The 15,709-nt window shown below is 35.9% G+C and overlaps 1 protein-coding gene across 1 annotated transcript; it reads left to right on the forward strand.

Annotated features, from left to right (window-relative positions):
* The first annotated feature begins 1,041 nt into the window (after positions 1 to 1,041).
* On the forward strand, positions 1,042 to 13,698 carry mindy4 (MINDY lysine 48 deubiquitinase 4). Its single transcript, XM_083554918.1, has 18 exons — positions 1,042 to 1,346; positions 3,138 to 3,257; positions 3,338 to 3,579; positions 3,659 to 3,860; positions 4,481 to 4,653; positions 4,734 to 4,789; positions 4,949 to 5,052; positions 5,794 to 5,910; positions 6,636 to 6,724; positions 6,902 to 6,997; positions 7,081 to 7,144; positions 8,153 to 8,218; positions 8,349 to 8,416; positions 8,515 to 8,578; positions 10,255 to 10,416; positions 11,272 to 11,452; positions 11,691 to 11,775; positions 12,626 to 13,698. The coding sequence occupies exons 1-18, from the start codon at positions 1,287 to 1,289 to the stop codon at positions 12,672 to 12,674; spliced, it is 1,998 nt and encodes a 665-aa protein (XP_083411044.1). The 5' UTR covers positions 1,042 to 1,286; the 3' UTR covers positions 12,675 to 13,698.
* Positions 13,699 to 15,709: the final 2,011 nt, after the last annotated feature.

Genomic DNA, 15,709 nt, shown 5'->3' on the forward strand with positions numbered 1-15,709 from the left:
ATTCTCTGGTTTAAGTTACAGTTTTTAAATTAGAAATACAACATAAACAAATGCAACATATATTGATTTAATAAAGGAAGGAAAAAAAAAACTTTAATTGTCACATATACATTATAGCACAGTGAAATTCTCAACAAAAAAAAACCCAATTAATTGTATTTTTTTATAACGATAGTACATTTGATACATTTAAATAAAGATATAATGTTATCTTTGACTTTCTCAGTGTAATGTCAGACAATTTTATGTATATCTTATGTTTTATGTTGCGTTTTAATAAATATTGAACATTCCATTGTACTGTTTAAAGCTATTAGTAAACTTTACATTTTAATTCTTATGTCATTTTGCAATCTTACAATTTTTTCAAGTTTAAGGATATATTTAATGATGTGTGTTATGTATAAATGAATGTATAAGTTAATTATGTTGTGTTTTGGTTACAGCCTGGGTTTGTGTGTGATGTATTTGCCACACACAAAAAAAATAGCATAGTAAAAAGTAATGAAATAAAATAAAATAAAAACTATACAAGCAAAGAACACTGCTACTATCTAAAAATTGGTTTATTATCAACGTTTCTAAGTAATTAGATAATAATTTTACAATTTAACTATACATAACATGTTATAACTTTTTTCTTTCTATTAAATAAAATAAAAATACATTTGCATTATTAAATTTGCATTAATAAAAACGTTTTTAAGAATGTAATTATGCAAAAACGTAATTATACATAGTTTTTACTTTCAATAAATAAAATACATATTTAATAAAATAAAATAAAATTAATTGCAATTAAATTTAATTTAACTGCTGCACTATGTCATTTTGTCATTTTTTCTTTCTTTTTATTATTATTATTATTATTATTATTAATTATTTAAAATATTCATATGAAAAAACACAATGGCTCTGTTTTTAATCGCAAATGCGACTGTAACCTGTTTTAATCACACGATGGCGTTGTTGCTACGTCCAAATCCGCGTCAGCTCAGAGACCATATAATTGGTTAGCGCTGCTGTCAATCAATTTCTGAATCAGCCAATCATATAAGAGCTTCAGCAGACACGCGCACAGTGGTTACCATGGATACCAACAGACCTACCTAAAGTCGTAGCTAGACTAGCGGGCAAACTTTTATCCAAAAAAGGGGTTTTAACAGTAATGCCGACTTCTATTCGTTTCTCTGTGCTGTTTGTTAGCTTGCTTGCGAGCTAATCGGTTTGCAAGGTTAGCTACGTTAGCAAGGTAAGCTAGCTCCCCGGTGTTGCTGCTGATCATCATGGTGAAAGATGTGCAGGAGGTTGCGGCTGCTGTGGTGCGGGAATATCTGAGCAGAAAGGTGGGTAAAAGATTTTCAAGAAATGAATAAACAATGTTAGGCACATAGCAAAAACAGCAATTAACTTATTCATTCAACAAAGCATTAATGTTATTAAAATGTAATAAAATCAATAAACCCACTTCTGGGTATACTTCCGGGGTAGTTCCGGGTTCAGTGTCACGTGATCTTGTGTACAGAAATCATACCACTGCTGCATTTAGAGGCGCAAAGCCAAAAATCAATGAAAGTTAAACACATCTGATTTCAGTGTCTGTTTAACATTTATAGCACATTTATAAACTATTTATAGAACATTTTAAATGAGTAGAGCATCCACAGCCAAATGACTGCAAAAGCATGTACACCCCCTTACCACCTGCAAATCTTTACTTACTCAATTGTATAAAAAGTCTCTGTACGTTGTAGTGTTAAAATTTCTTTAAAAAAAAAAAAAGCCCCAAACACTGTTCAAGCATGATGATATTTCTGTGCACAAAGTGAGCAAAGGTTGAGTGGAAGAACTCTAATGTCCTGCACAGAGTCATGACCTCCTCGACCCCAAAGAACACCTTGGAACTGGAGACATCTCACCCTCTACAACATCACTGTCTAATCTCAGGAAAACTCTTGTGGCAGAACAAAGGCTAATCCCCACAGCCACAATATAAAATCTCCTGGAAAGGCTTTGAAAAAAGTGGCACTTATAACAGCAGAAATCTGCAATGAGACGTTCCACAAGGATGTATGGGTGTAATTGTCAGGGGCGCACATACTGGTATTTGCAAAATATCTTTTGTGCTAAATATATATCTGTAAGTAAGCTTTTCGGCTATTGTTTTTTAAAATGGCTTGCATTGAATTATAAAGAAGTGTAAATAAAAAATGTTCCAAAGGAAATATTTTTTTCCCCACAAATATATTCGTTGGTATCGAGCTGACATTGAACCTGATTCTCGGATTCCCTATATTGTATAAAAAGCTATATTATAAAAAAATGTAAAAGTTGTGTATGTTGTAGCTACACTGTCTCTGCCTGCAGGGGTTCCACTTGCAGTGTCTTTACTTACATTTTTTTTGTTTGCCAGAGAAATCATCCAATTGAAATCCCATTAATTTAATTATTTTGTTTAATGCTTAATTTAAAGTTCGACCGATACATCCGTTTTGCCAATTAGTTTGCACCGATAGTTAATTGCTGGAGCCATCAGCAAAAATTCATATTGATAGTTTTTCCAGGTTGCGTTATACAGTACGAGAGTGGCCTCTAGAGGCAAATCACTGACGCCACATGCTGTTTATTTGAAGTTCCTTTTTTATAATTGTTTGTAACTTTTTATTTACAGTATGTTACTTTTGTTTTAGTTTGAATGCATTTATATTTTTACACAATATTTATTAATATATTTATTTTCAGATTTATTTTATTTGCCATATTTTTATGATTCAGTTATTTTTTGTAATACAGTTTAGTACTATTTGAAGTGTTATGTTATTATTATTTTTTTTATCAGTATCGTTTTAAAGACTGTCGGTTGATTAATCGCTTATCAAATTGGTTAGCAAATACAATTCATAGATACCTATCTGTAAAATCCATTATCAGTCAACTTCTAGTTTAAATTCTTAATTACTGCTACTATGTATTATTAAGACATGGACATGAATTTATTAATCAATTAATTACTTAATTAAATTAGAACATAAGGTACAAAACACTTTTAGATTGCACTCCAGCTGAGGTATATGTTCACGCTTCTGAAGCTTTCACATCCAGGTGCTCACATGGACCTTATAAAACTTGTTTTATAGGGTCTGAAGAAAACTATTGCCTGCATGGATGAAGAGTTTCCACGAACAAACTCGAGCATAAACAACCGCTCGGAGCTGTGCCGAGTGCTCCACCTAGAGAGTCTGTATAAGAAGAATAAGGTAACGAGTAGGAATGATGTCTAACACATCAAATCACTGTAATAGATTTCTTCAATTTTTTCTTGCTTTCAAATGTCCAGTGTGACGAACAGCCGATGAAAACAATGCTGGAGATCATGACGAAAGAGCGGATGAAGAAGGGTGGAGACGTCAGAAGGCACCCGAGCCAAACAGATCAGAGCTTGGAGAAGGACTCATCAAAACCTTCTTCTGAGCCTGCCTCTGCTGCACCCAGCATTGCTAACGATGATGATGATGATTATTATGATGATTATGATGAGGAGGATGTAAGGAAAGCAAAAAGCTTTGCAGATGAGAAGAGGTGAAACAAAAAGACACACGTTTGATATTTGAACATACACTATGTATATATTGGTTCTTTATATTCCGAATGTTTTCAGGTTTTCTGAGACGAGCACCGTGTCCAAGCTTAGTTCCTCATTTCCACCACAGCTGGAGGGAAATCTAAACAACATGTTGCCATCAGCAGGCCTGGGCTCAGAGCAGAAGAGTGGAGGTGTGAATGTGGGGGAGAGGCAGGCAAGCAGGGGCAGCAGAATGAGGAAAGGCATCATGGCAGGTCCTGTTGCTGCTTCGTCTCAGGTACCTTGTATAAAGTAATCCTTTCATTCTCACGTCTAATGATTAACATCAAACAAGTTAAAATAATAAACATGTCAGAATCAGGACTAGAAAATGAATCAGATTCCCATGGAATGAGACATAGGAGAGTGGGTGAACCTGAGTGGAAAGACAGACTTAGACAGGTAAAAATTATTGTAGTCCAAAATTCAAAAATAGAAAAAAGGCAACAAAAGGTATACAGTTTAAAGACTGTAGAGACAAAAATATAAAACCCTTTAAAAAAAATTGTTTCTCAAAGACAAAAAAAAGGTCAACCCTTGTTGGCAACACATCTTCAAAGCCAAGATACAGAGACACTGGGGAACTAAAATAAACACCAAGGGAATAGGATAGAGGTGGTGATAATTACCTTTAATAAGCACTGTTAATATGACATGTATGGGGAACAATAGGGACATCAGTATACAAAGGCAGTAAAACAGTCAGTCCTGACAGGACCCCAAAGTCCTGACAAAATGAGTGAATAAATGTTCTGGATCATTTTGGTCATGTTAGTTTCATAACAAACAAAACAGAAAAGTAGGCTAAACAATATTAACGTGTTTACAATGCGAATAAACACTCAAATCGCTGAACAGGAAAACACCAAGAGACGTCCTGCAAGAAAAACCGCAGCGTCTCCGTCTCTTTTTTCCAAGAAGAACGAAAAGGTTTCAGCTGGAATGCAGTGGAAGGGCAGCAGCAACACAGATGGTTCACGCACCAAACCTGAAGGATCCAACACCCTTGAACGAGAAAGACTCAGAGTAAAGTACGTCAGCTCACATTGGCAATAAATGTTATTATCTTGTGTTAGACGTGTTAATTTATTCATTTATTTATTTTCTTCAGAAATGAATCATCTAGTCCAAAACTGGGCGCTCTTCACATGGCGGGATTAGTTCTGGGTACGACGCCTTCAACATTCCAAATGTTCCTGGCATTCATAACGCTCCTAAAGTCATAACAAAGATACACACATTTCACCAAATTTTTTGATGTGGTTAGAAAAGACTTATGTGCATTACTGAAATGACATTTTAACACCTGCTTGATTTGTTTTGCAGATGATTTTGAAGACCAGGATTTCTCATGTGGACTGTCCGGCATTAATAACGTCTCACGCCATCATGATTGGAATAAACATCCTATGGACCAGAAAACAGCTACTGTAAGGATGTTATTGAAGCATTCGTTTGTGCCTGTCATGGTAGTACCTCAGTGGGGTTATATTGTCTATTTTGTCTGCTCAAAAGAGAAGGAATTTTTGAGATGAGAACGGCTATAACGCGTGTTCTGATGTATTGTCGTTTCTATAGTAACACGACGTTCACATGCTCCACATGAAAAATAACCTTGTAGTGAGCTGGTGACATTTTGCCTAAGGACACATTTACATTTATTTGAGTCTCTAGTTTCAGCACATTGTGTTGGCTGTAAATTTGTCAACATTTCAGTTTCTTAGTTTTTTTTTGTTTTATAAATATAATGTGATTATATTATATCAGGACATGCTGTTAGAGGAAAATAAGAATGACTTCTGGGAGGTAACGGGTGCATTATTGGTTGTTTTCCTATAACAGCAGCAAACATAATGTGATTTATTTTTATTCTTACACACTAAACACTATTAATTTGTAGAACCGAAACTGCACTTATATTCATCATTAGCTATGTTAGTTTTTATATCCTATAGTACAGGGGTCACCAACATGGTCGCCCGCAAGAACCACACGAGTCGCCCGGGGGCCTTTTTTAAAGTATTATCAATGTGTGGTACACACACATTAATCGCTACCCAAGAAGTAGCTCTCAGTTTCAAGAAGTCTCTTGCAGCTTATGAATCGGGGTCTGTACCCTGTACCATGTGACCTGCTGCTTGACCTTAATAATTTCCCTTCTGTAAATTCAGGCGCTGAAGGAGATCATCTTCGGCTCCCCCATGTCCTGCTTCAGTGAGGAGTGGAGATGTCAGAACTTTACCTTTTCCAACAGACCCACGCTTAGATACGGCATCGTGCAGAAGAAGGTTATAATCACATCTAACACGCTCACTGATGCGCTGCACTGTGACTCAAACACAAATCCAAATATTTATTATTTTTATTTCAATGTTAAAATGGCTGCGAGATTATTTTTTAAATAAAATTCAGAAATCTTTAAATGAACGAAAAAAAATTTATGAATAAATAATGTTTTGAAAATCATTCACGATAACGAGATGTTCAAAATAATAAAATCTCCAATAAAAATCAGTATACAAATTAATAGACACACATAATCTAATAATTATATCATAAACATAAACAAATACCTTTTCCGAAATGTTTAATGACTGGGAAAGAATTCATAATAGCAAATAGAGCAGTAAAATGAATAGAATAAATAATAAAAGGACACAAATAACAATCACAAACCAAAAAACTAATCTATAATACATATTATTCCCCATTAATTAACAAAGCAATGAAATGTTCTGGAATTGTTTTACAATCATAAATGCCTAACAAATGGTAAAATGATGGAAGAAATTATACAAAATAAAAGAATAAATGAATACAGTAGTAAATAGATGTTTTGTATAATTTTGATGATGTAAATACTGAAATAAAGAACTCAACATTTACATTTTTATGAATGATACAGTTATAAGTGCAGATCAGTTCCTGTTTGAGCTGCAGACTTTAAAATAATACTTCCACTACTACTACTACTACTAATAATAATAGGACAGGGCTGTGATGCTGTGCGCAGGGCGGGCCATGTGGAGTTCTCGCTGCCGTTCAGGCCACCATTCTCAAGAAACTTCTGTTTGAAGAACCGAGCAGTGACGCACTTTCTGAGTAAGTGCTTCAGTTCACGCATCAGCTCTCCTCTTAATGTCACGTCAACCTTCTTTAATCTTTTTTTCTCCCCAGAAACTTTCTACATATACTGAATTCTTTTAACCCAAACTTCATTAGAGGGCCAGTGACTACCTTCGAAAGTATGTTATTACACTCCACACTTTATTTTTTCAGGAGATTGTCCAGCAGCGTCAGGACGAGGTGCCTGACTGACGCAGTGGCTGAAATCCTGTGGAGAGCAACAGACAAGAAAAACGTCACTGTTGCCATGTAATCAAAAACAAATACAACAATGTAGTAGTGTCGGGATTAAATAATAAACCAGTCCTCATCTGCTGATGCTCTGTTTACAGAAACTCAGGGAGGTGTCACTTTACCCCAATCGGCCACTACAGATCTGATGGCATTCTGGAGATGGTGAGTAACTTCTGAAACCAACAAAGTTTTTTTTATTTTTTTATTTATTTTTTTATTTATGAGTCTGGATTTGTTTCTATTTACGTACTAAACACCGTACTTGCATACATTCATTACGTACAAAACACATATTTTTCATCGACAGACACCCGGGCCACACATACTTAACTAATACTGACCAGCACAATGGTCTTTATGCCACCTTTACTGAGACTGACAGACACACAGGCCACACCTCCTTTACTGATACAGACAGGCACAGAGGCCACACCTCCTTTACTGATACAGACAGGCACACAGGCCACACCTTCTTCACTGATACAGACAGGCACAGAGGGCACACCTCCTTCACTGATACAGACAGGCACAGAGGGCACACCTCCTTCACTGATACAGACAGGCACAGAGGGCACACCTCCTTCACTGATACAGACAGGCACAGAGGGCACACCTCCTTCACTGATACAGACAGGCACAGAGGCCACACCTCCTTCACTGATACAGACAGGCACAGAGGCCACACCTCCTTCACTGATACAGACAGGCACAGAGGCCACACCTCCTTCACTGATACAGACAGGCACAGAGGCCACACCTCCTTCACTGATACAGACAGGCACAGAGGCCACACCTCCTTCACTGATACAGACAGGCACAGAGGCCACACCTCCTTCACTGATACAGACAGGCACAGAGGCCACACCTCCTTCAGGGTGCCAGTGTGAAGAGATTATAAACTGTAAATCATATTATTAGCATTTTTATATAATAAAGGCCACACCTCTTTCTCTTTGACAGCATGGAAGTACTATATTTGTAACTAATACATTGAAAAATATAACTGAACTTAAAAACCTGAACTTTTTTTTTTTTTTACTGAAAAAACAAGTTAATAATCAGACCATATCAGAGCGAGTCTAGGTTTATTCTATTACATTATTCATAAAGAGCATGCTCATTTTCAGTCAGTTTCCAGCTCTCTATTAGTTTTTTATCATGTCTCTGCAGATCACCTGTGTGGAAGTTCAGAACTTTGATGACTTAAAGCTGCTGATTGAACAGCACATTCATCAGGTATGTATTCATCATTACATGTTCCAGTTTATCATATGACTAACGTCTACATCATGCGTCCAGATCAGCATTCATCCAGGTCATTGTGTGTGTGAGTTTTTTTTCCTTTTTTTTCCTATCCCTCCTCCAGTTTGAGTCGGGTCCGTTCGGCTGCATCTTGCTCATCGTCTCTGCTGTCCTGTCCAGAACGATTCCGATGTAACGCTCCATTTATTCCATACACAGAGTCTAACACTAAAGAGGTTCGTTCCTGCGTTAAAGCAGAGGATTAATTTTTTTTCTCTTTTTGTGGGCAGGGTGAAAGGGGACATGGACGTTCCAACTTCTACACTGATTGGTGCTCACGGCTACTGTACGCAGGTTGGTACGTGAATCCTGACGACGTGTTCAAAGAACTGATGCGAATAATATGCGTAAAACTTGCCATTTAACTCGACTCAAACCTGACACAAAGCCTGCTTTAAACAACTGACATGTACAGAGTGAAGGGGATTCATTTAAAAGAACAATGCAATATAGAATAATAACATTTTATACAAGTCACAAGGTCTTGAAAGTAGTTCCAAAAACTTTTCCCTTATGATATGATGTATAAAAAAAATCTTTAATATTATTAAATCAAACAATCAGTCAATAAAGTCATATAAATTTTTTTTTTTTTAAATATATAATCTAATCTAATAATTTAACTTTTTTTTAAGTTAAAACCTTTTTTTATTTATTTATTTTTTCTGTCACAAAAGTGATGACAGTGGAGGCTCCTTTCTTACATAAATAAATATCTCCTTACAGAAAACTGTATTTTACAAATAAATGACAGTTTATATAAATTGTAAGTGTTAGAAACTGCGAAATTAATTCAAAAGTAAGCTGATTATTTATTAGATTTATACAAGTAAGTAAATAAATAAATTCACATCCAAGTGAATAAAAAAAGTAGCAAATAAATATTTTATACATAAATACATATTAAAAAAATACATTTATTTATACAACTATATTATGTAAAATGAAATACACATTATTTAATTATAATATAAACAATCTACAAAAAAAAAAAATTGAAAATAGAAAAATTATAGAATTACAATATAAATAATAAAAACATGCCAATAAATGGAAAAATTATAGCTTATTTAGCGATCGATCAGAACAATGAACTTTTTTTCCACAATTTATTTTTTTATCATTTGTATTTTTGCTGCTATTCAAGGATATAAGTAATATATAATATTCACTTTCCTTTTATAGTGTGCAATTTTTTCCAACTCTGGAATTCCTCACTGTTATTACAGAAAACACTGAACACTAGAGGGCGATGCTGACAGCATGTAAAACACGGTCATGCCGTTATAGGAAATTAATCAACAATGTGGTGTCATGAAGCAGCCACTGTTACAACGCTGGAAAGTTTTATTTTCCTCTAGAAAGAAATAATAGTAGAAACTAATAGAAAGATGATTTTCCTATAACAGCACATTCCAGATTATTCCTCTTCTACAACAGCAATAAAAGAATGCTAATAAATAAACAAATTGAAACTATTCTTTTTTTACATTAATGAATAAGTATGGAAAAAAAATATAATGAATCATTTATAATAGCAGATGAAACAAATTGAAATATACGTTTTATTTATATATGAAGTGAAAGTTATGAAATATAAATGTCTATTTGCAGAAAACTTTATTCAATTAAGCTTTCAAATTGTTACAAATTTGAAATTGTTTTTAAATCGCAGTTGAAAACTCATTTATTTAGACAAGCTTTTAACACGTAGCCCTGATTCAACTGCTATTTTATGTACATTGTGTTTTTATTCAATTTTAATTTGAATTTATTTCTTAATTTAAAAAAAAAATTTTTTTTTAATTTTTTTACTTTTTAATAAATTTTTATTGTCTATTTTTTGCTTTTCTGGAAAGCGCCTTGTGCTCCTTTTGGTGGTTGTAATGCACTTTATAAATAATATTTGATTGATTGCTTGATTGATTACCAGATTATTTCTCCCTTAATTTCTTTTTTTTTTTTTGCAGGAACTGGTGAACCTGCTGCTTTGTGGGTGTGCGGTTTCAAACGTCTTTGATAATGAAATGAAGCTCGACTCTGGTAACGGAAATTTCACCTTGCTGAAGGGGATCAGAGAGCGCTGCGACATCGGATTGCTGTCTCTGTATGAGCATTACAACATATGCACGGTAAGAGAATGATCCCTCTTATGGTTTGATACAAACCTGCTTTTTTCTTTAAAACCTTTTCTGGCTGACTTTTTTCAGCGCTTAAGATATTCCTTAGACTTCATGCTTTTTTAAAGGTGTGTGTTTTTTTTAAGATTGGGTCTCTCACAGAATGAGTTCTTTCCTTCTTGATTCCACACCTCCATTCCTGTCAGTTCTCATTAAGCTCTATCATCAGAATCAACAGTGATCCGGAGTATTCCACTCCGAAATTCACTTTCCCAAACGGAAAGTTTTTTTTTCCCCAGAAACACTGTTTCTTTTAGATCGGAAGGAAACCAACCTTTCACTGTAAATCACAGCTATATACCGTGCTCTTAATCGTTGTAATATATGACTAAGGGAATATAGTCTGTGTGTTACTTAATTTTTTTTACCCCTGAACTAAAATATTAATGGGAATTTACTTCATATAGAATTTGCTGATATGAAGTCATTGAGGTCTAATTGTGGCTCACATACAGTATATGTAATAAAAAAATGTATTTTTGATCAAACTGTATTGTGTTTGCAGCTAATATCCATTAGAGCAGAGAGTTTCTGTGATATATATTATTTATTTATTTATTTTTTTTTTTAAACAAAAGATTAAAGGCTAAACAGCCTTTTTTTTTTAAAGGTGCCGATAAACAAAGAGAAGCTGCCTGCTTCAGTGCAGTGTTTTTAGATGGTATATTTAAAAATCCAATATATCTGTATTTCATATACAGTTGCTGCCTGTGTTCTTGTATTTACTGTGATGTGTTGCGATTAAATTTTGCATACTGAAAGTGTATCGTGACCGAAGCTTACAGTGTAAATTGCGGATTGTCGCAGGTCGGATCGTACCTGAAGAACCCAAAGTTTCCGATCTGGATGGTGTGCAGTGAGAGTCACTTCAGCATCCTCTTCTCGCTGTGTGAAGATCTGACGTCTGGCTTCAGGTGCCCGAAAGAGTTCGACCTGCATTACTACGACGGATTGGCCAACCAGCAAGAAGCCATAAGATTAACAGTGTGTGAGTACAGGCAGAATCCACACACTTCCCAAACTGGTTCACCAAAATCCAATAAAAAGTTTTAAGTGAAGTTTGTAGAAAGTGAATCAGTTTCTGCCTTTGTGTTTCTGTGAGAAAGTTGCTGTAAAAAAAAAAAAAAAAAAGTTGAAGAGATAAATTGGTGTGTGTGTGTGTGTGTGTGTGTGTGTGTGTGTGTGTGTGTGTGTGTGTGTGTGTGTGTGTGTGTGTGTGTTTTCAGATCCAGACTCATCTGTAAAAGCTCTGGATGCTGAGGAAATGGATTCGGATCTAACACCGCCGCTAGAGCTCTGCATCAGGACCAGGTCAATTTCTGAAAAGCTTTAGGCACTAATTACACTCAGAATGTGACTGAGAAACGTACACTTCTTCTTCTTCTTCTTCTTCTTCTTCTTCTTCTTCTTCTCTCGGCTGCTCCCATTAGGGGTCCCCACAGTGGATCATCCATCTTCATACCCCCCTGTCCTCTACATCTGCCTCTTTTAACCCAACTACCTGCATGTCTTCCCTCACCACATCCATAAACCTCCTCCATTACCTTCCTCTTTTCCTCCTTCCTGGTGGCTCCATCCTCCACATTCTTCTACTGATATACCCCATGTCTCTCCTCTGCACATGTCCAAACTATCTCAATCTCGCCTCCCTCACCTTGTCTCCAAAACGTCCTACATGCGCTGTCTCTCTAATAAACTCATTTCTAATCCTGTCCATCCTCGTCACTCCCAACGAAAACCTCAACATCTTCAGCTCTGCTACCTCCAGCTCCACCTCCTGTCTTTTACTCAATGCCACTGTCTCTAATCCATACAACATCTCAGGTCTCCCCACAGTCCTATAAACTTTCCCTTTCACTCTTGATGATACCCTTCTATCACAAATCACTCCTGTCACTCTTCTCCACCCACTCCACCCCGCCTGCACTCTTTTCTTCACTTATCTAACACACTCTCTATTACTTTGCACTGTTCACCCCAGGTACCTGAACTCCACCACCTTCTCCACCTCTTCTCCCTGGAACCGCACCACTACACTGCCCTCCCTCTCATACATACATGTACTCTGTTTTACTTCTACTGACTTTCACTCCCCTTCTCTCCAGCGTACACAATTGACCAAAAGTAATCTCGTGTGTGTGTGTGTGTGTGTGTTTTACAGATGGACAGATGCAGCTGTGAGCTGGAATGAAAGCGAACCCATCCTTTGATTTGGCAATCCATCAGAACAATGAACTCGGTTCCTTGTTGCCTTTTAGTTGTCTTTTTTCGATTTTATTATTATTTTTTATCATCTGTATTTTTGCTGCTATACGAGGATATAATAATGGAAATAAATCACTTTCCTTTTATAGTTTGTAATCTGATTGGAATTCCTCACTGCCGTTACACAAACTAAACACTAGAGGGCGCGGTTTTAAAACACTGTCGTGCTGTTATTGGAAATGAATCAACGATGTGGTGGCATCATGAAGATAGAAAAGGAAAATAATAGAAATAATAATGGAAATAGAAAGATTCTTTCTATAACGGCACATGAAACACAGTGTTTTATTCCTCTTCTACAACAGCAATTACACATTTTTAATTTGTGAAGAAACATCTCTTCAACGTTTTCAGAAGCCTGCAGTTCCAGCAATAGGGCTGTATGTTTTAACGTGTCCACGAAAGAGTGTTTACACTTCTGTGCAGTTGCTTGTGAATGTGACAAACTATGATTACATTTTTTTGCCTTATTTAATATTCAAATTTCAAGACAGAGAAACAGAGGAGCAGGTGTAGCGAATGATTCTTTATTCAGTAGCTGCTATAAACGGATAAAAAATGTCGTGTTCTTTAATAAACTGGCAGTTTGCTCTGGCTTAAGAGGAATAAAACATTCCAGTATTTACTGTTATATAAACACATTAGAACCTCATAATCTGCTGCAAATCAATGCTGTGTTGACTTGTTTGTTTTTCATATTTTATGTGTTGTTTTTGTGCATTTTAGTTAGACAGGGAGGTTTTCGCTTTTTTATGCTTTTTGGGATCTGTTGCAAGTTTTTTTCATTTAATTTAAATTTATTGTCATTCTTTATTTAATATTACCAGATTGTATTATCTGCTAAGCGAATAAATGTCATGCTGTATAAGATCGACACATGCATGTAGATTATAGACATATTCCAAGCATGAGCCATAAAGATGAAAAAAGTTTACAGTGATAATTAAAAGTGCAGGATTTTCATCTTTATTGACGTTTGTTATTCATTTGAAGGGCCCCGAGGGCTCTAATCGAAGATGTTCTGTATAGTCTGAGTGAGTGTGTGAGTGAGACAGTGAGTGTGTGAGTGAGACCGTGTGTGAGTGTGTGATTCATGGCCTGGGGCCCATTTAAAGTATACCACTAACTACATCCAAGATCATCACATCAGGGTAATTAGGTTCTGCATAGTTACGCTTCTCTGCAGATGTGATTAGTATAGAATCATTGAGTTGTTTGCATATACATACAAACACACACATATATATATATATATAGATAGATAGAGAGATAGAGAGATAGAGAGAGATAGATACTAGAAACCATGATTCAATAGTCAATTGCTACATACTTCCACAAATTCCATTCTCTGTGTTCATAGCTAAGCATGTATGCAGTTACTTTGGTTCAGGTAACGTCTCCATTTGTCCTTCAAGTGTTCAACTGTTTTCTTATTCTTTCCCACTTCTGTGTTTATTAGTTTGTGTGTTAATACCACTTAATGTTCTACTATACTAGACTTACAGAGTGACTTATACTGAGCAACATACATTTATCTCTCAGCAGTTATGGGGTTTAAAGCCTTGCTCAGGGGGAGCTTGGTGTAACTGGGATTTGAACTCGTCCTTCGGATCCAAAGTCCAATGTTTTAACTACCAAGCTATCACCTCCCATATCTACACGAAGTGTGTCCATTTGATTGCAGATACATGAGAGGGTGCAGAAGTGCACAGAAAGAATGTTTATTATAAACAGGCAAAGGATCCAAAATGGCAGGCAAACCCGAAAATATGAAACAGGCTATAGTCAGGTGATCAGCAAACAACATTGACAAGGCAAGAACAAGAAAAAAGAAACCAAAGGAGATTAAAAAAGGAAAATGAAAGACAAAACAATGAACAGAAAACTCATGAATCGGTAAACGCAGATAAACTGGGCGAGTTACTTTATCAAAAATCTAACAGATACAAACACAAACTAAACAACACAGTGTTAATCACATGATCTTTGCCAGTTTCACGTTTATGTTGAGGCCTTTTGGTTTGGATTTCTTTGCTTTTCTGTTTAATAACACAGTCTTACCCAGAACTAGCATCCGCCTCTGCTATAGTGATTTCTGTAGTGACTTTTTCCACCTTCTCTCTTCAGGTTAATGAGTAAAAAATTAACAGCGGTTCAGAGGCAATTACCAACATCTCTATATCTAGTTAGTTAGGAGTAAACGTCTTTGCAACCATATATTAGCTAGCTCTTCATGAACAATGAATGACTCATTGGAATGCTAGCATAAGTAGCATGCTAAGATTCTTTGTGCATGTGCTAAACGTACCAAGAAACCTTGGTTTTTCTTGTGACCAAGAAACCTGAAAAAAAAACATTTGTCTTGAACATGAAACTTTACCTCTGACTGTTCCAAAGCACTGACACTGGAGACTTCGTCCATCAGCGGTAAGAAACTTCATATCAGTTATTTTTCAATCTGTCTATTCCGAGTCCTTATGAAAAAGTTGTTATTATAGAAACGGCAAAGTATTAGGACAAGCTAGCAAACATGAACCTGTGATTTAACAGTACCACAGTGTGGGTATCTACCCCTGGTTTTAGGGGAAGATTTGCCAAACATGAGGAACACATTTGGAGAGCCCTAAAGGTCTTGGCCCAAGAAAGTGACTCTGTGATTAATCTGACAGACGTACATCCGGTACGAATTTAATTCTGTTTTTTTTTTTTTGCGCTGATGTTTAACATGTTTAAAAAGGCGAGATAAATAACCTCCAGCATCATGCTGCTCAAAATAGGATGAAAGCAGGAGGATCTGGAAACCTGGCAGTTTGATCTTTTATTTCTGAATGATATTATATTTATAAACATGTACACTATATGGATAAAAGTATTGGTACAGCTGACTTTACCAACCATATGAGGTTCACATTATAGGGTATAGGGTGTCTTTCGATGTTTTAGCATAACATTTTTCTTCACTTAAACCAGGAGACTCGAT

This window comes from Silurus aristotelis, assembly GCF_946808225.1.
Source record: "Silurus aristotelis genome assembly, chromosome: 11".
In the NCBI taxonomy this organism is placed as follows: domain Eukaryota; kingdom Metazoa; phylum Chordata; class Actinopteri; order Siluriformes; family Siluridae; genus Silurus; species Silurus aristotelis.

Excerpts from the sequence above, each read along its gene's own strand:
- mindy4 (XM_083554918.1), top strand. The coding sequence starts at position 1,287 with ATGGTGAAAGATGTGCAGGAGGTTGCGGCTGCTGTGGTGCGGGAATAT. Across the intron at positions 4,654-4,733 it reads CGAGAAAGACTCAGAGTAAA|AAATGAATCATCTAGTCCAA; the intron begins GTACGTCAGCTC and ends TATTTTCTTCAG. Across the intron at positions 7,145-8,152 it reads CTGATGGCATTCTGGAGATG|ATCACCTGTGTGGAAGTTCA; the intron begins GTGAGTAACTTC and ends ATGTCTCTGCAG.